This window comes from Elephantulus edwardii, unplaced genomic scaffold (genome assembly GCF_000299155.1).
Source record: "Elephantulus edwardii isolate Elephantulus edwardi_28Jun2011 unplaced genomic scaffold, EleEdw1.0 scaffold00057, whole genome shotgun sequence".
NCBI lineage: Eukaryota > Metazoa > Chordata > Mammalia > Macroscelidea > Macroscelididae > Elephantulus > Elephantulus edwardii.
Genome location: NW_006399807.1, coordinates 4875136 through 4898930, shown reverse-complemented (window position 1 = coordinate 4898930; position 23795 = coordinate 4875136). Strand labels below are relative to the sequence as shown.

General features: G+C 41.5%; 1 protein-coding gene across 2 annotated transcripts in view; it reads right to left on the bottom strand.

Annotated features, from left to right (window-relative positions):
* Positions 1 to 23795, bottom strand: part of PBX1 (pre-B-cell leukemia homeobox 1) — a 344183-nt gene that overhangs the window by 50234 nt on the left and 270154 nt on the right. For both annotated transcript variants that reach the window (XM_006887372.1, XM_006887373.1), the window contains exons 3-4: positions 18893 to 19137; positions 9111 to 9301 (exon numbers count right to left, since the gene is read on the bottom strand). In XM_006887372.1, the coding sequence (XP_006887434.1) occupies positions 9111 to 9301; positions 18893 to 19137 (436 nt within the window). The remainder of the gene's footprint in view (positions 1 to 9110; positions 9302 to 18892; positions 19138 to 23795) is intronic.

The window sequence follows — 23795 nt, the reverse complement described above, 5'->3', positions numbered from 1 at the left end:
TTAGAGGCAAGTTATTAATTCAAGTCGGCCTGACTATAAAACACAGACTTTTTTTGTCTTTACAAATTCCCTCCTGGCAATTATACAGACACTGTACCCTAAGTTAAAAATAAGTTATTTTCTCCCTATTCTTCTCTTATTCAAATGCATGTAACATTTTAAAAAGGCAGCTGAGTAAGGGGAGGGGGGGAGGAAGCTGATGGATATTAACCCCTTGGCTGCCTGACCTCCTTCTAAAGGAAAGAAGTGGCACTTCTTAAGCATGAACAGCTGCAAAATGGTAAAAGAAAACTCCCACAGTTAGGTTTTCATTATACAGGTTGATAAAAGGAAGAAATCATTTGTTAAAGAGAACCATTTTTTCTGCCTTATTTTAAAAGGGGGGAAGAAGTGTTAATTGAAGTAATTTAAAGTGAGAATCCTTTTCTTGCCGCCTCACAGCAAAGACTTGAGGATGGCTGAGGAGAGCTGCATATAGTTCAGGCTCATTGGCAGATACCAACAGGGCCTTCATGAAAGCAGGGGTCGCCATCTTCAAATTAGCTCAATTAGCCCTTTTGCTTTTCTTGCCTTTATCAAGTGTTTCCACATGGATGTGAACAATTTCTCCGAACATCTCTGGTTATGCCAGGACATGGATCTTCCCAATTTAACCACCAGAAAGCACAGATATCTTTGCTAGGCAGGAAATTCAGCTAATATTGTATTTTCAGGGTCCCACTTGGATTAATTAGCACAATAAAGTGCCTGATTTTACCGGATGAACACCATCTGTCCATAGGTATTAACCACATCTGTCCAAATTATGCCAAGCCCAAGTCACTTTCCCAAATCATGCTGAGTTTCTGGGTCACCCAGCATCAGAAATTCGACAGATTGGATTAAAAAACCCAACTAAAACGTAGGCATGTGCTTAACACCCTTGAGTGGAATATGAGGAAGGTGGCCAAGTGGTTAATTTGGTCGCCAGGCTGGTCTTTGGACAACCTTTAACTGCTGCTTTTTTGCCTGAAGGAGATAGTTATTTCAGGGCCAGGGAGCCAGACCCTGAAGGCTCCCCTAATTGGGAGAGCCTCAGTTCATTCATTCAGCTGTTTGCATTAGCATTACAGTGTATTTTTTGGGACTCTTCCAATTGAGCTCAAAGGAAGCCTTCCTGGAACGAGCTGGTGGTGTGGGGATGGTGCAGACAGCTGTTCCAGGCCCTCTCCTTGGTTTGCTGTGCAGTCTTCCCTGGGTGGTCTCCTCTATACTGATGGACTCACTTATCATCCCTTCAGAGGACGAGGTGTCTGCAATCTTAATATCAGGACTTTTTCAGAATTTCAAGAACCCTCGTGGAAATCACACACTTCAAGCAAGCCAAGATACCTGGATGATTTGCTTTGTTGAAGTGTGATCAGCTAGTCCATCAACATTTGTGATCTCAGGCTAGTCAAGCTTTGATGGGCTGGCACCAAGGTCTTTAAGAAATATAGATGCTGGTTAGTTATTACTGGAAATATGCAATGGATGGGGTGAGGGAGTAATGGCCCAAACTTCAAATTACACAGAAGCTATTTCTTTAGAAAGACTCTTTTTCCCCCTATGTTAAATGAGGGCTTTGAACTTGACTATTTTTCCCTTCTCCCCCCTTGTTATGTACCGTGGAATCAAATCTAACTGGCACAGGAGGAGATTGCTGCTCCTCCAGCAGAGCATCTGGTGGATATGAACCATGTGCCTTTGGGATTGCAGCACAACTTCCTGTCACTAGGCCACCAGAGCTCTCTTCTTTAGAAAGACTCTTGATGGTGGAAGGCACAGACACACTGACTCCAACCTCGACAGCTCACTCCAACCTTCCTGTCTCCTGCCTGGAAGGCCTTTCTAGGATGCCATGGTCACTTTCCTAACTAGATATTTCAGATACCTTCAAACAAACATGCCTCTCAAACTAGTATCACCTTTCACTGTAAACACCTCCATATTTTACCTGGGTTATAGAATCATCTGACCATAGACATAGTGCATCATATATATATTAATGTACATTCTGGTTCATTCATTCTAATTTTTGCCTATTAAGTATGTGTCTGAACCTGGAAGTGATTCACCATGGCTACTACTTGCTTACCTTTTCTAGGTGGCAGGAACCCAAAGCAAGTTCTTAGAATTCTAGTCTTTCAAAACAATCCCTTTTTGAACCCTGAAGCCCATTTAAAAAACTGCAGAAATAAAGGTCTTATACAACAATGCTTGTTGTCTAATATACTAGACACAAGTTACATGTGGCCACCGAGCAGATGAAAACTGGCTCGTATAGGTAAGTCGTTTAATTTTTAGTTGTACTTAATTAAATTTATGCTGACAGTACAACTCTAAACTGTGTTCTCCAGAAATAGAGGTACTGTGTTCCCCAGAATCAGAGGTACTGTGTTCCCAGAAACAGAGGCTGAGCACCCCCATATGAAAGGAGAAGGAACTCAGCTCAGTGATGCCATTAGAAGCATGAACTGTATTTAAAAGCTTCCGTTTTAGATTATTACACAAGAGACAGCATTTTTCTTAAAAGAAACATTATTGTCTCTTTGAATAAAAGAAGAACTGCTTTTTCCTGTATGTTTAAATAAAACATTGAGGTGACTCAGGAGCACATGGTAGTTACCACAATTAGAGGAAAGATCCCAAAGCTAATATCATCTCTTACTTGATTTATTTTACAGAGAATCATCAGATTGATTTTCACAAATCAGTGATCCAATCATGCCACCATTTAACAATAAGGGTCATAATACACACACACACATATACTTGGTGTTGCTAAGTTGATTCTGACTCGTAGTCACTCTCTATCAGATTTCCAGAATTGAAAATCACAACAGGAGGGGACTGTCCATTTTTTCTCCCTCGAGCTTGTGGTGGATTCAAATTACCAGAGATGTACAGCCTTTGGGTTAATTGCATAACCAACTATGGACTATACCATCAGAGTTCGTGTGTGTGTGTGTGTGTGTGTGTGTGTGTGTAATAGTTATATACTGTCAGATTGGGTCTGACTCATAACTGACCCTCCAGTGGGTAAATCCAAGGGCAATCAATCTCACAGGCAAAGACTGCCTATCTTTCTCCTACAGAGGAGCTGGTAACATAACTCCTTACCACTAAGCCACTCCACGAGGGAGAGAGATGAAGTATCTTCTACTAAGATTTGCTAGTATTAGAAACCCAGGGGTGGTTGCCATGACTTGGAATGGTCACAACAGCAGTGGGTTATATAGTCACAAAGCAAATACATTAAAAAACTAATACATACTGTTATAGCTCAATTATTGTGTGCAAACTATGTTCCAGACACTATGCTAGCTTTCTGTAATCTTTTCTTTAATTCTGCTTAGAATATTTGCCCCACTTCATAGATAAGAAAACTTTGTCTTGGGAAGGATAAACCCCTAATTTCAGGTCACAAAGATAGTTAGAACTGTAGTCAGAATTTTAATCTAGGAAGTCATAAATTACTACACTTCCTCCTTGAACAGCTCTGAGTGTTGCTGCCACTTAATGGGATGAAGTCAAATCTTCACTGGAACATTTAAGGCTTCTCAGTGAATCCGTTCTATCCCTAGTGCCTCATTTACCCCCAATTCTACACATGTTCTGCATAATTTCATCCAGTCATATCATATGCTTCTCCATTCCCCAAAGACATCCATGGCTTTCATGCTCCCTTGCCTATGTATGTCTCTTTCACAACATTTGCCACATGTCTAAATCAGGGGCTTCGAACTGGTTCTTCTTAAACCAGAATTGTCTTCTATTTGTAAAACATGGATGTAGCAGAACAATAATAGGGGAAAAAACATCCAGGTCAATATATCCTGCTAGAAATGTAATCTCCTTCTTAGAAAAAAAGGAGTAATGTGTGCTTTACATAAAGACCAAATGTCTTGACAGGCAGAGTGGAAAACAATGATGCCCAGCTCTAAGAAGGTTCCTCTAAATGTGTATCCCTCTTAATAGTCCAGCAATAATTCAATATCCTATACTAGGCTTCTGAAAGAGCTCACTACATCTTCTCCAAGTCTTCCCTTCCAGCTTCTTGACCCTTAAGTTTTTTTGTCCACTTATCATTCCAATATACTTACATCTTACAAGTTTAGGTCATTACAATTTTTTATTTTTTTGGATCAGAGATAACGGAACCAGTTTGAAACTCTGGCTTAAATATGCCTTCTTCATTAAAGAGCACATTCTTCAAGGGTTGTTGTTGTGTTTCAATCATACAAGAAATTGTAATGCCTACCCTTAAGGGGCTCTGGTGGCCTAGTGGTAAGAACCTGCACTACAATCCTGAAGGCATACAGTTCAAATCCTCCAGCTGCTCTGAGGGAAAAGGATGGACAATCTCCTCTTGTGTGATTACTGCTATTGAAAACTCACTAGAGGGTCAGCTATGGATCGGCTCTGACCTAATGGTGTACAACAACAACAATCCTTAAGGTAAGTACACTTGAGGACTTAGTAGGGTTAGGAATTATGATCTCTAGTTGTTCCTTTTCCATCAATCTTGTTTCCCTGACTTCTTGTAGTCTCATTTGTGTTGCAGAGCAATTACTGACCATTTGGTCTCATATAAGTGATTTCTTTTCAAGGATTACTATAGTTTAGATGATAATATTTTTTAAGTCAATTCATTAGTTAGCTACAAGGCAACATTAAGAGTTAGTTTCCATTCAAAGTTTGAAGAGTACCTCAGGGAAATAGTTTCAGAGACTCTTCTAGGCTTAACCATCACTGCATCAGGACTGTTTCCCCTTTTTGTGAATTTGATGTTCTTTTGCTCCACATGTTTGAGTTTTTTTTCTCTCTCATTGCATCAGGTTACATTTATTATTGCCCTGATTAGAATGGCTGACAGGGGTAACCAGGCACCAATCAGTTCTGAGCAACACCCAGTTTTATGTTTTAATGTAAGAGTGTCTGTCTGAGGCCGGGGGTGGGGCAAAAGCATCTGGTCTTACCCAAGATAATGAGGAGTTCTGGTGGCACAATAGTTAAAGTGATCAGCTGTTGTTATGTGCTGTCAAGTCGCCTGCAACCCATATTGACCCTATGTACAGTAGCCCTAACCTCTGTTCAATCCTGTGCCAATCTCACTGTCTCCAACACACGTACCTCCATTATCCCAGTCACTGAAGCAATCCACATCATCAAGGGTCTTCCTCTCCTGCGTTGTCCCTCCACCCTCCCAAGCAGGCCATTCCTTTCCGAGAACTGGTCCCTCTTTGCAACATGTCCAAAGTATGTCAAATGAAGCTTTAGAATCCTTGCCTCCAAGGACTAGCCTGCTTTAACACTCCTCCGGACAAACTTGTTCATTTTCTTAGCAGTCTATGAGAGTCAATACTCTTTTCCAACACCACAGCTCAAAGGCATCAATTTTCCTATCATCCTTAGTCACTGTCCAGTTTTCTGAAGCATAGCAAGTCATTTCAAAGACCATGGCCTGTATCAAGTACACGTTAATCTCCAGACTGACATCACTGCTCTTCAGTACTTTGGAGAGTTCTCTAATAGCAGACTTTCCCATCACAATATGTCTTTTAATTCCCTTGCTGCTGGTGCCAGAGTGTTGATTGTGGAGCCAAGCAAACTAAAGCTGTTAACAATTTCAATCTCTTCACCATCTATGATGATGCTGCCAATCAGCCCAATGGTGAGAATATTTGTTTTCTTGATATTGAGCTACAATCCATAGTGAAGGCTGCAGTCCTTGACCTTGTGCAGCAAGCACTTCAGGTCCTCCTCAGTTTCAGCAAGCAGGGTTGTGTCATCTGCATAATGCAGATTGTTGATGAGTCTTCCTCCAATCCTGATGCCACATTTCTCCTCATAGAGCCCGGCCTTCTGGATAATCTGTTCTGCATATAGATTGAAAAGCTATGGAGATAAGATACATCCCTGATGTACACCCTTTCCAATTTTGAACTATGCAGTGTTTCCTTGCTCTGTTCTGATGACAGCCTCCTGGCCCAAGTACAGGCTTTGCATTAGCACAATCAAGTGTTCTGGGATTTACATTCTTCTCAGAGTCAGCCACAGTTTATTATCAATTGGATCCAAAAATAAGTTTGATTGCAATGCCAGTTTGAGTAGACCTAACATCCCAAGATGTGCCTTTTTTTCTTGCATTACACTCTGGCTTTTGCTGACTGAGTTCACATTAGCCCCTTTCCTAGGGCTCAGTGTGGGGATATGTTTCTCATCATCTATTTATATTCCTATTGCTTTCTTTAGAAAAATTTTAGAAGAAAACAGGTTAAACATATTCCTTTAAAATCATTAAGAGTCTTGATAAACTATTATTCTCTCTCCTTCACCTAAGAAAGAACACATTTACAGTGCTAGTTTACAGACTTATACAGCTTGGTTGATAGCTGGGGATAATTAATGTTGAATGAATAAATGAATTTTTTTTTTAAAGTAAGATTTTTCTAACACCATTAAGGCAGTATAAGGAAGAGGGTATAAATCTAACTTGCCTGAGATGAAGCTGTTCCAAGTACTCAGAGACAGCATGCTACAGGTACCATTCTAAATAGTCTGCAAGACTCCTGTCTCCTGAAATACATGTCTTATGTGGTCCCCTTCCCTGATGACTATGAGTAGAACCTGTAGATATGACATCACTCTTGTGATTAAATATCAGTTGACATTAAATTCATCAAACAGAAGGTTGCACTAAAGCTTTAACAAGATTGTCTAATGAGCTTGTTTGAACTTGCCTCAAAAAAGGGTTAGCCTTTAGACCTCATTCCTCCAATCACAGAGAAGTTTATTCTCCCACCAACCAGAGTGAGCTTGAAAGGGGTCTCTGAGCCACAGTCAAGACACAAGCCAAGTCAAGACACAGCCTCACACAACACCACACCTTGATTTCATCTTTTCAAAACTAGGGCAGAGAAGAAGCCCTCCAGAGCTCAGACACAACCCACAGAAACTAGAACGCATTTGTGCTGTTTCAGTGGGCTAAATTTGTGGTAATTTGTTGCACAGGAATAAATAGCTCTATAAACCTGGTACTAAATAAAGTCTCTCTTTTCCTTTATTGTAGTTATGGTGGAACTATGGTTAAGGCATTCAGCTGCTAACCAAAAGGCTGGTGGTTCAAACCCACAAGCTGCTTCACAGGAGACAGATGCAGCAGTTCTGTTAAAGATCAGCCACCTTAGCTTGCTGGCAGTGACATCTATCTCCCTTCTAGTTCTGTATTTCCAAGGAATTTTGAAGCTCTTCTCATCAGATGCATGGTTTGGAGTGGAACGTGAATGTGGGCAGTGAGTATATCTTTCTTTCTAATGTATGTTTTAGAAGTTCTTCCAATCATAGCTAAGAGGTTCTGGACAATGTGAGATCAGACAGGTTTGGTCCTAGACAGCTACAATTAAGTGAATAATGCAATAAAGCAACCATCATAATAAAGTCAACCTTGAAATAATTGAGTCACACATTTTGCTGGTTTGTTTGTCTCCCAATGCATACAAAATTATGTTTACATTATATACACATATAATCGATTAAGTGTGCAATAGTGTTATGAAAAAGTTGAATTACTGCAAGAATCACCAAAATGTGACATAGAGAGATGAAGTGAGCACTCGTTCTTGGAAAACTGAGCTGACTGACTGACTCACTTGATGTAGGGTTGCTAGAAACCTTCAATTTTGTAGAAAATGCAGCATCTGCAAAGTGTAGTAAAATGAGAGGCAAGAAAAGAGGTATGCTGATAAAATCAGCAAATCAGAAGATCTGGGCAAACAAGTGTTTATGAGTTGTGAAAGCCATTTACTCAGCTTGGGCTGGCACCTGAGGTTACAGTCATTCACTGGTACTAAATATACCCCACACTGAAAGGACAGTAAGAATCACAATAGCGTAGTTGTTTTAGTTTTGAATCTTGGCTGAGAGGCAACAACTCAAAGGTTGCAACTCAAGTAGGAAAGGGACCTTGTCTAAAAGTGACTGTCCTTCTGGTGCCAGTGGGAAGAACAATCCAGGCAAAGGCTCATGAAAACGAAAGGAAATGTGTACAAAGCTCGGCTTGTTTTGTGTCTTTTAGAGTCTTTAGAGACCTTCAACAAAGCTCAGGAGAGTTACAGCAAGAAAAAGCCCAATAACAATGATTCTGTTTCTCCCTCCTCCTGATTTCTTTCTTGAAAAGAACACAGTCTGGGCCCAACTCTTTCTTTTCTTTTTTTTTTTTTCAGGATCTGCCAACATAAATACCAACTCTGGCATTTTAAGTAGTGAGGTTTCCATGGGGATGTAAGCAGAACATGCAGAGTGGCGGCGGCTGCAGCACCAGGAAGGCCCAGACAGAGGCCACCAGTCACTTGAGGTTGGCATTGTGTGGAACAGCCTGCATTGAAGTGGCCAGGCTGGAATCAGGGTAGGAGGCACGAGAAAGGCACAGAGGGCCACTCTGTCTTCCCTCGTCCATCTCCAGGCCCACCTGGGTAATCCACTGCCTTCCAGTAGATTTTGACTCATAGAGGGAAATATATCCCAACTCCACTGTGGCCACTCTAGCCCAGAGAACTCTTCTTCATATTCCATATGACTCAAAACACATTGACTGGATGAGAATCTGGTAGAATATGCCAGTGAGTTTCAAAGAGATCTGTCTAAGGCTGTGAAGATCTCTTGTGGGACAAGTGGAGCACATGTAGGTAAAAAGAGGCTGATCTCAGAGGTGAGACAATTCAAGCAAAGCGATGCATCTCTCTGTCTGATTGAATAGAGATAAAAATCATAGAACAGGAAATGGTACACTGAGCCCTGACAAGTCTAACATTCTGATGATAAAAAACTTGAATGAAGAATATTTTCAGGAATGGAAATAATGAATTCTGACACCTATATCAGAAAGAAGGGAGCTCCTTCACAATGATCTGAAGATTACAAAAGATAGTTAGCTATGCTACCAATACATTTCCTAGATTATACATACACTTTCCTAGAGGAGGTAAGAAACATTATCACTGTGCTATAAGCTGAAAAACAGACCAGCCAGAGGATGTCATGCCTGGTGAATGGATTTTCCCAGGACAGGACGGGCCTACATGACTCACCTGGCGTCAAGGAACCGGGAACGCAGGATCATGACGGCCTCACACGTGCTCTGCTTGAGCTGCATCTGGATGGAGCTGAACTTGCGGTGGATGATGCTGACCATTCGCTCGATCTCCTTTGGGGAGATGGGCCTAGTCCGGCTTTGCTCTCGCAGGAGATTCATCACGTGGGTGGTGAACTCGTTGCATGCCTGGAATGGCAGGACAATAAACACAGGGAGATGCTAGGTCTGTGAAGGAAGGCTGGGGGGGTGGGGTGGGGGAGGGATGTGTGTTCATGCACAAATTGCTAGAGAATAGTGCAAAAATGGAAACTGGGATACTGGCGGAATTCTGTGAAATTAGACAGAGTAAATAACTGCCTAGAAGAAATGACAGCCTAGAAACTTCTTTCAGTCTTAACAAATCTAAGTTTGAGCCTGATGTAGATACTTTCAAGGAGAAAGGATATTTTAATGCTATTTTTATAAGAGTAACTCTTCTGCATAATTTTACCCAATGAAAAGCAAGACTATTATTAGTCAGTTAAAAAAAGACATCTTTTAAGACTTTTTTTTTTACCCTCACCTCTAAGTGGTGCAAATGGTGAACGTACTTGGTTGCAGATCTAAGGCCATATAGAGGCACCATGGAAGAAAAGCCTGGCGATTTTATTTTTTTTTAAATCAGCCAATTGAAAAGGCTATGGAACTTGTTCTACTGACACCACAGGAGGAATTATATTGGCAGGCACGTTTGGGATGTCAGAACCCATGAAAATTGGCTTTTTTAGCCATTGTGTTAGCTCCTATTGGGGGCAAGGTCCCCGACTACCTTAACTGAAGACCCATCGTATTACAAATCATTAACAGCTGTGGGACCAACAGAAGAGAGTGCTTTCCACACTGTTAAAAAAAGTAATGATGGTGGTGGAGAGATTGTGAAGAGACAGCACTGTGGCAAGGTATAACCAGAGGAACCCTGGAGATAAAGGCTAAAGGTTAAGGTAAAGGTTTTACCTTAAGATAGGTAAAGGTTTTGCTTGCTGGATGATTGAAGGGAAAGCAGATTGTAACTGCTCTGAGACTAAAATTTGCTGGATGATTGAAGAAACCAGAGGCACCTTACATTTGTGCTACTGGACTAAACCTAGACTCGCACTGTGAGATATTCTTTGCCTCCCTCACTATCCAACCTATTTCCCTAAAACACCCCACAAGTGTGAGTAAAGTCTTTGAGTCAAGTTGCAACGACTCATTTGTGCCAAAGATTGACAGAAATAGGTGCAGGAGCATGTGGTATGGCAGGTCTGACATATAGCTATTTGAATGGTGCTAAAGACATTACTGATGAGGAAAGGTCCCCTTTATTTAGAAGATAAAAGTCAGGCTTACCCTTCCCCATGTTGCATCAGCTCCTTTACAACACTTTACTTCCATTTTAACAGCTAAAAAAGTTTGGGGTACAGCATGCATTGCCCTGCTCACTATGTTGATGTAGCATCTTTTCATATATTCAATTTTGGGATGGATAAATTGCCAAAAGTATTCAAGTGGACTCATGGAATTAAAAGCCTTGATGATTCATCTAGGAGATGTCTCATGAATCTAGTTCTACTTCCAGCTTTAATATAAGAACTTTTTATGCCAGCCTTCTGAAGATACTTTGTGTCACTAATACAAAGGAAATCTGTCCCCAGAGACTTCAGAGAAACAGCATCAAACCATTTCTCAAAACAGTCAAGAACTCTCTTTGCAAAAATGAAAACTTCATGGTTATAAGCCAATACACCATCAGTGATGGAAATTAAACTTCGTTTCTGTGTATGTGAGTTGTTCCACCTTCTTATTGTATAGTAGGAAAAACTGGCTCAGGGAGATGGAAAGACTTTTCAAAAGGCAGCCAGCAGAAAAAAAGCCACAGAGTCAGGACCTGAACACTCAGCATCCCTGGCCTGGGGCTTCCTTATAGGGCCTGGGCTTACTGAAATTACTTCAGTTACTTTATTTAACATTTATAGCCTGGTTTCTTCAACTAGAATTCAATACAATATCTATTCACAGGTTAACTCACAGTCTTGCTGTAAAACTGTATTAGATTTGTAATGAAAAAGGCAAGATGATGCTTTGAGATTTGAAGAACCAAGGGCTCAAAGGATTCCAACTTAATATTAACAGCGCAAACATACTCATTATTGATAACGCCACTTCACTCTCACAGATTTGTCAATATACACCTATTGTTTATTTCTCTAAAGAATCTTTGGATTAAAAATGCAGCACCTGGTTTGTGCTGAGGACTGAGAAGCCTGGTTTCCATACTTGCCTTCATGAGCACTGGGAAAACCCATTCACTATTCAGCAACACATTCCTTTGTTGTTAGTTGCCTACAAAACGCTGTCCATGTCTGTACCACCATGGAGACAGTTCATGGCTGGAATTGCTGTCACCCACTGGGTTTGCTTAAGCTGATTTTCAGGAGTAAATGGCCAGGCCTTTCTTCTTAGTCTGCCTGAATCTGGAAGCTCTGATGAAATCCATTCAACATCATAGCAATGGGCAAGCCTCCACTGACAGGTGGTGGTTGCTTTTTGAGATGTATTTGCTTGAAATCTAATCCAGTCTCTCACACGGAAGACAAATATTCTCTCACTGAATTACCAATGCCTTACACTTATAAGAATAGCTTTAACCATTCCTAATCTTTTTGCAGAATATGGGTGCAAGGTTCTGACCTGTTGCTCATAGGCTACTGGATATAACACATAACAATAATAATCCTTTAGCAGAAGGTCCCTGGTGATACACTGCCAAGAACTGGACTACTAACTACAAAGTTGGTAGTTCAAACCCACCTGAGGCTCCATGCGGAAAAGACTTAACTATCAGTTCTTATGAAGATTACAGCCTTGAAAACCCCATACTCTGTGGCATGGGGTTACTACAAGATGGAATCAACTCTATAGTACCTGACAGTAACAACAACAACAACATTAAAGGGTAATAATAACCCTGCAACTCTGAGGTGACATGAAGATCCAACAAGTCACTTCCTTGGAAATATCAACATTGATGGGATTCAGATACCGTCTCTGGGAAATACATTTTTTTAATTGAGAGTTTAATAAAAATTTATAGAGAACTTGGATTTCCATTCATGTTGCAAATTTTTCCCTGCCAAACCCCAGTTCGCTTTTCTCTTTGAAAATGTTTTTCATTGTTGTACAACTCCCCATCCCTACCCCAGTCCACTTTACTATGCAGCTCTTACTGCTGTCATAAATAATACCTAAACATATATTCCTTTAAAGCAGTTCTTTCCCTCATCTGTTTCAATGCAGCATACATTATTTATCCCCTCTTTTCTTAGTTTCCCCTGAAACCTGATGTCAGTCCTGTATTACAACAGTGGCATTATGCAGTATTTGTCCTTTTGTGACTGAGATATTTCACTCAGTATAATGTCCTCCAGGGTAATGCATTTTGTACAATATGTCATGAGTTCTTTGTTTTTCAATGCAGCATTTTGTACAATATTTCATGAGTTCTTTGTCTTTCAATGCAGCATAGTATTGCATTGTGTGAATGTACCATAACTTCTCTATCCATTTGTTTGTTGATGGGCACTTAGGGTTGTTTCCAACTCCTTGCTATTGTGAACAAAGCCACAATAAACATGGGTGTGTATATATCTGCCTGGGCAGTTATGGTTTCTTTAGGGTATATTCCCAGTAGTGGAATTGCTGGTCAAATGGTATTTTTATTTGCAACTTTTTGAGAAAGCATCATACTGCCTTCCATAGTGGTTGTACCATTTTACACTCCCATTAACAGTGAATAAGGGTTTCAGTTTCTCCACAACCTCACCAGCATTTGTTGTTTGCTGCTCTGTTGAATTTTGCCATTCTTACTGGGAAGAGATGATATCTCATAGTTGTTTATATTTGCATCTCTCTTAGAGTTAGGGATTTTGAACATTTCTTCATTTGTTTGTTTGCCATCTGAATGTCTTCTTTGGTGAAGTGTCTGTTCATATCCTCTGCCCAATCTTGTTGTGGTGCTCGAGTATTTTATAAATTCTAGAATGTCACTACCAAATATTTTTTCCCCCAGTCTGTGGCTTCCCTTTTTACCCTGTTGGAGAAGTTTTTTGATGTGCACTGGGAAATCATTTTGTTGTGTGATTTTTAGTAAGCTAGTTAACATCTCTGTACCTTATTTTCTTCATCTGTGTGAGATGACAGCAGGCATCTCAAAGGGCTGTATAGTTAGACTTCAATGTTTGACTACATATGTGCCTGGCCATACAAATCTGTGACATTCTTAGTTCTTCATAATCTCTCATTGCTCTTGAGTAAAAAAAAAATACTCATAGTTGACCATCCAGTGGGTTTTCAAAGGCAGTAAACTTCACAGGAGGAGATTACTCATCTTTCTCCTGCAGCGCTACTGGGGGATTTGAACCACCTGTCTTGTTTGGCAGTGCAACTCATTTTATGCTAGGCCACTAGAGCCTTTTCCTCATAATATAGATATTTTAAAATTCCATGAGATTATCATGTTTAGGTAGGCTCCTCCAGGCCTCAGTTTCCACTCTTGATAAATCAAAGGTGACATTAAATACTGCCTTTCTATTCTGTAGGCACATGCTGAAGACAAATGAGATCGGGTTCACTATGCATTCTGCTTTCCTTGGAGAAAAGTGCTATGTAAACACAAAATATGTATTATAAGCTGCTTCCCTCCTCAATTCCAGCCTCTGTCTTGCCAATAAAGAGGAGAGGGGGAACCCTGGCAGCAAGTTGGCTGGGATTCTATGAGTTCATGGGTAGAGCACACAGAGTGCTAGGCCTGTAGCAGGCATCCCAGCTTTCTTTTGGGGAAAAGCAGTGTCCTGCTGGCCTGCAGCCTCCCCCACCTCATGGGGACTCAACAGGAGGAGGGGCTGGCTGTGAGGAGATATTGTCAAGTGTACCCGCTCTCAGCTGGGAAGCCACAGTTCTTGGCTAATAATAATGTGCTTCATTACGGTGAATAAAAATACTCACAATATCTGATGTTTATTCAAGGCATTTTATCCTGGGGCCCTTTCTGCTCTGCCATAAACAGACAGTGGAGTCGTTTCCCCTACTGCTGAGGTGGAGCAAAGCAGCTGCTAAACAGCTGCTCAGGAAGACAGCATAGCCAGCAGAGCCAGGCTCCACGTCCACTTCAGACGGACAGGATGATCCAGACTGCTCCCGGACCTCAGCTACCCTTGCCTCCTCCTCACTTCCCTTCCCTCCCCCCCAGCTGGGCACTGTGAAGATAGCTATTCACAACATACCAGTGACACAAATCCTGGGTGTTAGAAACATCGAATTAAATAGAATCCTCACAGGCTCAAAGTTTCTGTGATGGTGGGGATGCCACTGTAGGTAGGCTCCACTCTATAAAGTCACTTTTGCTAACACTAACACTCAAGCCGCCTCCATGCGCTCTGGTGGAATAATGTATGGAGTCTTGTGGGTAACTCAAGTCGATCCCCTCTGGTGGTTCAAGTCCTCCAGCAATTCCACTAAAGAAAATTGAGCAATCTCCTCCTGTCTGAATGATAGCCTCAGAAATACAAAGGAGGGGCAGCTATGACTTGCTTCTGACTCCACAACAATGAGTTTGAGCTGAACCCTCAAGCTGTCTCCACAGACTGAAAATATTCTGAAGGAGGATCTATCTGGTTCCAAACTCTGGAGCACTAGACATGCAGCTCCAGGGTGCTCCTGGGAGCACAAGACTAAACAACATTCTGGATCTTTTTACAGACTGCCTTCTTCCTTTATCCCTTCATGTTGGATTTGGGTGCCAAACCCATCAACAAACATAATGTCGCTAACAGGGCTTTCTTAGCTGTGAACTGAACAACCCAGTTGATCAGCAGCGCTTTGGCCTCTCAATGCTCTGTAGCATTATTCATAAAAGTTGAAGATCCTTGCAAAGCTAGAGAGGCATTGTTCTTCCTGTTATGTGCCATCAAGTTGCCTGAGACTCACAGTAGTGACCCTATGTACCACAGTGTGAATCCTACCCAGTCTTACTGTCTCTGATGCACTTACCCTATTACTCCAGTCAATCCATCTCATCCAGGGTCGTCTTCTCCTCCACTCTTCCAAGCATGATGTCCTTCTCCAAGGACTGGTCCCTCCTGGCCACATGTCCAAAATATGTGAAATGGAGCTTCAAATTTATTGATTCCAAGAAGCAACTTGGTTTCATCCTCTTCAAGACAGACCTGTTTGTTCTCTTGGCAGATTATGGTATGTCCAATACTCTTCTCCAGCACCACAACTCAAGAACATTAATTCTTCTTCTACCATCCTTAGTAATTGTCCAACTTTGATGCACAGCAAGTAAAGACCATAACCTAAATCAGGTGCACCTTAGTCTCTAGATCGATATCATTGCTCCTCAGTACTCTAGAGAGGTCACTGATAGCAGATTTTCCCAATGCAATTTGTCTTTAATTTCCTGAGTGCTGGTGCCAAGAGTGTTGATTGTGTTGCCACGCAAGCTGAAATTGTTAACAACCTCACTCCCTTCTCTATTATGGTGCTGCCAACTGGCCCAGTGATGAGAATCTTTTGTCTTCTTGATGTTGAGCTTCAAAACATATTGTAGACTACATTTCTGGACCTTCTGCAGCAAGCACTTTAGGTCTTCCTCAGTTTCAGCAAGCAAGGCTGTGTCATCTACATAATGTAGGTTGTTGGTGAGTCTTCCTGGAGCCACATTCCTCCTCATAAGTCTGGCATCCCTGAATAATCTGTTCTTCATACAGATTGAAAAGGTAAGAGAAACATCCCTGACACACTCCTTTCCTGATTTTGAACCAGGGAGTGCTTTCCTACTCTGTTCTGAGGACTGCTTCCTGGTCCGAGTATAGGTTTCGCATTAGCACATCAAGTGTTCTGGGATTCTCCTTCTCCTCAAGGTTTTAGCCACAATTTGTTATGATTCACACAGCCAAACGTGTTTGCATAGTCAGTGAAAAACAGACACACATTTCTCTGACAGAGACATTATAATTTTTTAAGAAAGAACAGCACTTAGAATAAAATTTAGATTTCTGACACCATGGTTTGATTTAAGAGAATATGCCAGAGCTTAAATATCTAGCCTGCTGAAAAAGTGTTTTATCAATGCTATTTAGTGAGCAAAATAATTTTCCTTCCTTCCTTTCTAAGAAAAGTGTCTAGAAGACTTCTTTATTTAATAACCTCAGGGTAAAACAATGATCAGTTTGGGTATTTTTTTTTTAATTTAAAAAGGAGTCAGGATGAGGAGACCTGTGATCAAAGATTACTGAGAAGCCACCACCATACCAAACACAAAACAAAGGCAATAGAATAAACCAATAAATAGAGAGGCTTATAATACCGAATAGAGAGGTAATACCAAAATAGTGAATGACATTTCAACTTCTCTAAAATTTCCTCTTATTTGAAAAAATAACACTCCCATGACGAATTATTACAGAAAAATGAAGTCTATCTCTTAGACACACTAGCTAGAAGGTTAATGGCACAATTTTCCTACAATCTGCTATTTGTTATGATTAAAAATACAATTACTAAGCTCCCAAAGTGTGCTAGGGTCTATTCAGTTTCTACCCTGAAAATGGGGTCCATTCACACCTGCACTTGTGTATACGTGCACACATTCTCTCTCTCTCTCTCTCTCTCTCACACACACACACACACACACACACACACACACACACACACACACAGACTCTCTCCTTCTCTCCACATACACACATGTCTGTAAATATTAATAGGAGCAAACCACCATATCTTTCTTCTAGAGTATCTGGTGGATTTTACTCTATAACCTTTCTGGTATCAGGCCAACAGATAACCTACTCAGTCATCAGAGAAATATGTATATTTTGGTTTTAAAAAAGAAATATAGATGATAATTACACTTCTATAATTTGTTTTCTACTGTTGGAGTTATTCTTAGAGTCCAACATCTTTAGGCAGGAGGAATTTGTGAAGGAAATTATTTTTATCACTGGCCTTTCTTTAGTACCAGTGATTGCATCCAACAGAGAGAATGAGCTGATTAACTCCCAGTCAGTCCACATCCTTTTCTTAAGCAGAGCCCTTAGGTTTAGAGTAAAAATTTGAATTCTAGGGTAAACTCTGCCCCAATTGATTGTGTGAATTCAGAGGCATCATTGACCGTCTCTGACCTCTATTTCCTCACCTATATCAAAATAAAGATGGCCACAGTGCCTATCCTGCGTAGCCAACCACAAAATTGCCTTGAGGACCATGTGCAATTATGTGGGCAGTGTATCTGATAAATGGTAACATACAATTGAAACTGATTCCTGTTATGGTGCATCTGTTCTTTTTGGGTGAGGACTGAAAGGTGACAAGCGGATTTAAACCAAGTAAGTAGACTTGCAGTAAACCAAGGAAACAGTCAATTCTTCCATGTTGCCAACCACCCGAACTAAGCATAAAACCAGGTCTCAAAACCTTTCTGGTTAACATCTATTCCAGCAGGGGTCTAGTAGGGGAAGGGGATCATACTATGTTCTTTTTATGCTCAAGGAGAGGCCCATGAGTTATGTAGCAAGTCTAGGAAGATTTCTATGCCAGAGGTTAGGTGAAGCTGAAACAGGAAGAACTCTCAGTAGAAGAGCCCAACTGGCCAAGCAGAGGGTTTATAGGAAATGCGGCATACCTCTCTTTCCAAGAAGTGAGGACATTCTACAAATTCTAATATGATGGTCCATGGTAGGGAACTTTCATGTATGTCAATGACCTAAGCACATTAATTCCAGCAATTTGGAGAATTTTCTATAATAACCAACACAGGAACAAGGACAAATTTCTCTTAAGAAAGTGAAGGACTGACGGGGTTTCACCACAAGTTTGTTTTCTACTCTTTGTCCTGAATGTTCCCCACACTTTTGCTGATGGTTGAAGTTTCCCCACACTTAGCTTCAAGCTTCAGAGCAATTTTCTCTTCCTTATAAAACAAGGACCACTGTAAAAAAATCCATTCAAAATGTAGATGGAGTGCAATAATAGAACTTTTTTATAACTTTAAATTTTAAAATGTCTAATTCTATTTAAAATATCTAATTCTATTTTAAAATTTAAATTTTCTATTAAGTTGGCACTTGCCTTCTACCAGGGCAGTCTGGAGAGAGCCGCTAAAGGTCTTTTACCTTTTGTGTTTCCCCCATCTTGTTTTAATGGATCTCAAAAAAAAAAAAAAAAGAAAAGAAAAAAGAAGCCCAGAAATCCAACAATTCAATGAGAGTAAGGTAAGTGAAGAACTTCAGGGCCAAGGTGAAATGATATGTGTCATCTAACTGAAAGGAGGAAAGATTGATGTTAACGGACTCATAATAAAGTAACACTGTGGTATTAATACAAATTCAAGTGGGTGTTTAGGGGGCATCTTTACTATGTAGGAGCTTTGTCAGAACAAAAGGAACTTCTTACATTTTCATTTTGTTGGTTGCCATCAAATTGACCCGCAACTCAAGATGAGTGACCCCATAGAAATCAGGATCACTGGCTTATTTGTTTTGGGACGGAAGGAGACCGCGATCCTCCACCGCGACCAGGTGGATCATGACCTTAGTTGTTGTGTACTGGTCAGGAATCAAACCAAAGTCTCCCACATGGAAGGTAAACAACTCTGCCACTGAACCACCATATATCACTTCCTAACATAAAAGGCCTATCTTCTCCCCACCCTACCCTCAACAACCCCAGTGCAGAGATATCTCATGCAGCGGATACCTGCTCATATTTCTCCAGCTCCGTGTGGTAGATTTGTCTGATCTGTGAAAGTTTGGCTCTGTAGTCGGAATGCTCCACTGAGTTGTCTGAACCTGCACCTCCAGAAGCTGCCGCCGCCGCTGCTGCCGCCGCTGAGCCACCACCCTTCTCGGGCCCTGCGACCCCTTCTGCTAACAGCATGTTGTCCAGTCGCATCAGCTGGGGGTCTGTTGGCTCCTCCTCCTGGGCTCCCCGGATACTCAAAACTATAAGAGAAGACAAAAAGGAGGGAGTGTGTTAAAAGTAAACTATGGGAGGAAAGAACCATCAAGAACAACAAATGCTTATGCCGTTTGGCTACACAAACCTCCAAAACACAATAAGGCATCTAAGGAACTGAAAGGGTTAGAAAGTACAAAGAGAAATTTGAACCATCCCTCAGCTCAATTTTAATACCCAATAACTTTTCCTCCATCTAAAAATTGTCAAATCTCAATTCAAGCAAAAGAATTTATTTTCTCTTTTTTTTTTTTCCAATTCTGGAAGTTTGTAGCTTAGACATTTGTGGATTTCCTCATAATGTTTGATTGTTCTAAGCTTTCCTTTTCAAAATAACTGACATCAGGAAGATCCAGTTCATCTGGTACTAAATCTGATAGCACCGTATATGTGTCAGGTTACTGAGCATAAGGTTAGAGATTCGAACCCATGAGCTGCTCCTCTGGAGCGCCTCCTCCTGCTGTGAAGATTTATTTAGCCTTAGACATCCCAATGGAGGATCACTATGAGGTGAATTTAACTCAAAGACAGTGTTTTTTATTTTATTTTTTTCCTTTTAGGAGAGAGTTTAGAGATGGATACTTGGCTTTTGAGGGCGCTCTGGTGGCCTCCCCAAAGAACAAACAGATATGTTTTGAAGAAGGTGCAGCCAGAGTGCTTCTTGGAGACAAAGATGACAAAGCTTCATGTCACATACTTTGGGCATGTTGCCAAGAGAAGTTATTTTCTGGAGAGAGAAATTATACCTGGGAAGGTAGTGGGGTGGTGAAAGAGAGGAAGACCATTGACTAGGTGGATTGAAACAGTGACCATAGCAATGGGCTCTAGTGTGTCAGAGATGGGGAGAATTGCACAGGACAGGGCAGGGTTCAGATCTGTTGTTCCCAGGGTCGCTATGAGGCATACTCAACACGACAGCACCTACCAACAACAATTGGTGGCCTACCAGACAAGAAGTTGCACTGCTAACCCAAAGGGAGGCAGTTCAAATCCACTACCTGCTCTTTGGGAGAAAGCCGGGCATTCTCCTGAATTATTTACAGTCTCTGAAAACCCACTCTAGAGTCAGCTATGAGTAGCTTTTGTCTCAAAGGCAATTAGATTTGCTTAAAAAAAAAAGCCCCCAAATGAAAACGTCAATCTCCAAAAACTGAAGTTTGCAGCAGGTGCTTAAGGACTCTCTCTTGCTAGAACGCGGTGAGGACCTTTTACAAGGTCTCACCCTTAAAGGAGGCAGTCGGTAGAGGGGAGCGGTGTGCAGAGGTTCAGATCAATGAGGTACCATGTTTTATGAAAACACAATCACCACTTATGAGGGAGGCAATGTGGATGAAAGAGATGAAGTGATTAATTGAGTACACCAATTTGGATCTGTGGATCACCATCACACAATGTGCCACTTGGGGGGGGGGACCAACCACAAACGACTCATCTAAAATCCATTTCATTGTCAGCATACAAATCATTGTTGAGAAAGCATGAAAAAGAATTAAAAAAAAAAGTGTGATTCTGGGCAGGAGGAAGGTGGTAGAGCAAGGAAGAAAAAAAGTGATGAAAAAGGGAGAAGGTGTGCCCAGCGTCCACCTCTGGGAAAGGCACTGACCAGGTCCGTGTGGCAGAGGGGACTCACAGCACTGGAGCTGTGCTGAGATCAGAGTGCTGAGAGCTGTTCAGGGCACACTGCATCTGGTGAGCCTCAAGGGTTGTTGCCAGATCCACTTGTCTCCCAACCCTACAAGGCAGCCCGGCCAGGTTGTGACAGGGAAGGTGGCTCTGAGCCCAATATGAGGGGACATGCTAGATGTCCCAGGCATGCCATCATGTATAAAACCAGGATAACCGCTGGCTGCGCCCACCTGCTCCTGCTTCTTACAGACGTGACAAGAACCAACCTTGAAAGCTGTTCAGGAGGCAATTCCATCCCTGATCTGAAAGGAAAACTACAACACTGCTGTCAGGAAACTGGAGACAGTCGTGCAGTGTGCCAGACCACGCACGCACGTGGACTGCAGTGAAAGACACAGGGAGGGACACTCACTCCTTGGTTAAGTCAGAAAGCAGAGGCTGAAGAAGGGAGCGAGAAGCGGAGGCTCTTAGCTGGGAAGAAGGAAAGGAAGCACACACCAAAACGTACACATAAACTATACACCACGGACAGTTCAGTGACCAGGCTCTTCCTATCTCCTGCCGGAGCTTTCAATATTCAGAAGCAGTTAAAAAGGGGCGGTGGACGTAGTGGTTATGGTGCAGAGTTAGGAGATGGCTGGAATTTATTTCTTGAAAGATTACAGTGAAAAAAACGTAGGTGGCCATTCTATTTATCAAATGGGGTCACTAAGAGTCCAAATCAACTCAACAGCACTTAACAACCACAAAGCTGAATTACTGAACAGCTGTCTCCAGCAGTGCCAAAACGACTTTGACCCTCCAAGTGCTGCTCTCAGGGTCCAACTACCCCGCTCAGAATCAGTACACAGTCCCAGTCAAAACCAACTCACAGCTGATCCTCTACTGAGTTTCCCAGGCTGTAAATCTCTGGAGGAAAATGCCCATCTGTCTTCCTCAGAGATTCTGGTGAATTTGAACTTCCAGAAAGGGGTGGCCTTGGGCTTAGCAGCTCAACTCCCAAGGGACTCTGCCACCAGAGCTCCCTTCTGGACTCTGAAGTCAAATGAATTCGTCAAAGTAAGGGCATTTGTTAGTAGAGTTCGTGGGTATATGGTTTTCATTAGTTTACCAATGCAGATATTGATAGGCCATTGAGAAATGGGGAAAAGTACTTCTGAGCCATTCTCAAGAAACTAATTGTTTTCCTTTAATTTAGTCATGAAAAAATGGTATTGGGACAAAATTCTATTCTCTAATGCACTATGGTGACTGACAGGAAAGTTCTGTGTGGACAAAGGCAGGTAACACCAGAAGTGGGAGTACCTCCAAGTGGACCTTCTCTTGCTCCCCAGCCAGTCCTCTGGCACGCTGACACAGTGCTGATGGACCTTATATCATTACTGGTCTAAACAATGTAATGAAGGAATGAAGAACAGGGCCACCCAACCATCAGAACTTGAGCTACTCCAGGCAGTCACCAAAGTATCATCAGCCTGGGACACAGATCCCACCCTCCCAGCCTATTATCTCCCCCACTGTTAGCTTATTCCTGTAGCAAGACTCAATTCCTTCTTAAAAGAAGTAGAAGAGGAAGAGAGAGAGGCAGTCAGACCCCGGTTCTGTTCCTGACTGCTCCTGATTCCTACAGGGAGAAAGGACGAGGCCTTGAGCCTGTTACCATGCTTGAGATCTACCTCAGGGAACATTTGCTCTTGTGGGCTCTTCTCAGTTTTTCCTATCCACATACGTCTCTTATGTAAAAAGCCATCAACAGGAAATTGAAGCTATCCATACAAACATCCCACATCTTCCTAATTAATATGTGTTATGCTCTAGAATAGAACTAGTTTTAAATAAAATCAAAAGGAAAATTGCTGTGGCTGCCAAAGGACTCCAGGAGAAGTCTTCTGTAGTGGAGTGCTAAAAGGACACCCCACAGGTACCCTTACTAATCTCAACAGGACATTTCCTTTTCCACAGGTATGAAGGGATACACGTGGGAATGGGGAGTCAACAAATGTGTAAAGTGTTTCATTGAGTTTTACATTATTGTTAGGAGGCCTGCTTGTCAACACTTTTTGTAAAAAGTACGTATTTACCAGAATTTAATATAGGAGGCACCTGGTATGTTAGAATTCCTGCCTTTATCTGGGATACCATTTGGATGCCAATGTTCTTCAATGCAGCCCCACTCGTGTGTCTGTAATGGTGTGTGTGCTGCTATGACGGGGTGTGTGTGTGTGTGTGTGTGTGTGTGCATTCACGTGTGCGTGTGTATGTTTCGAGGAGGCAATCCTCAGCTAGGTGACTGTACAGAGTGGTTGCAATCAGTGGTTCAAACACAGCAAAGATTGTGATGATGGTGCGGGACCAGACAGGAAGGACCCTTTGGTTCTATTGTAAGTAGGATCTCTGAGAGTCATAACTGACACACCAGCACTTAACAGCTAATACAACAAAAGGACTCTGAACCATTCTCATCAAAGTCTCCGAAGTAAGATGTGATGAACTAGTACAAAAAGCCTGGAGCAACGAAACCTCAATAGATGACAATGTCTGAGATTGTGAAACAATTCTTTTATGCTGTGCATGAAAGTCGTCATAAATTCAGGACCAACATGATGGGAGCTAACAAGACTTAATATAACTGATTTCTAAATGTCCCCACTATGAGAAATCCCACAATTGTGACATAAATGCTGGTTGTGTTTTTACCCACAAATACGTTCCAAACTAGAGATCTAAAAAAGAAGGGGGGGAAAAAACCAAACCCAAAATAAAAAACTAACAGTGAAAACCAAGACCAAACAACTGGAGAAAAAAAAACAAAACAAAACCAAAAACCCAATTTCTCCTATTTTAAGTTCTTTCACATCATTATGAAAATGGAAAATAAATTAGAGAGATGTGTGACAAAATAAAGAGAAAAAAAAGAAAAAACTGCAGAACAGTATCAATGAAAGAAAACCTTCACCTCCTACTTTTTGACATAGAATATTCTAGTTCTGTGGACTTGGGCTGGGATGGTATGCTCTGA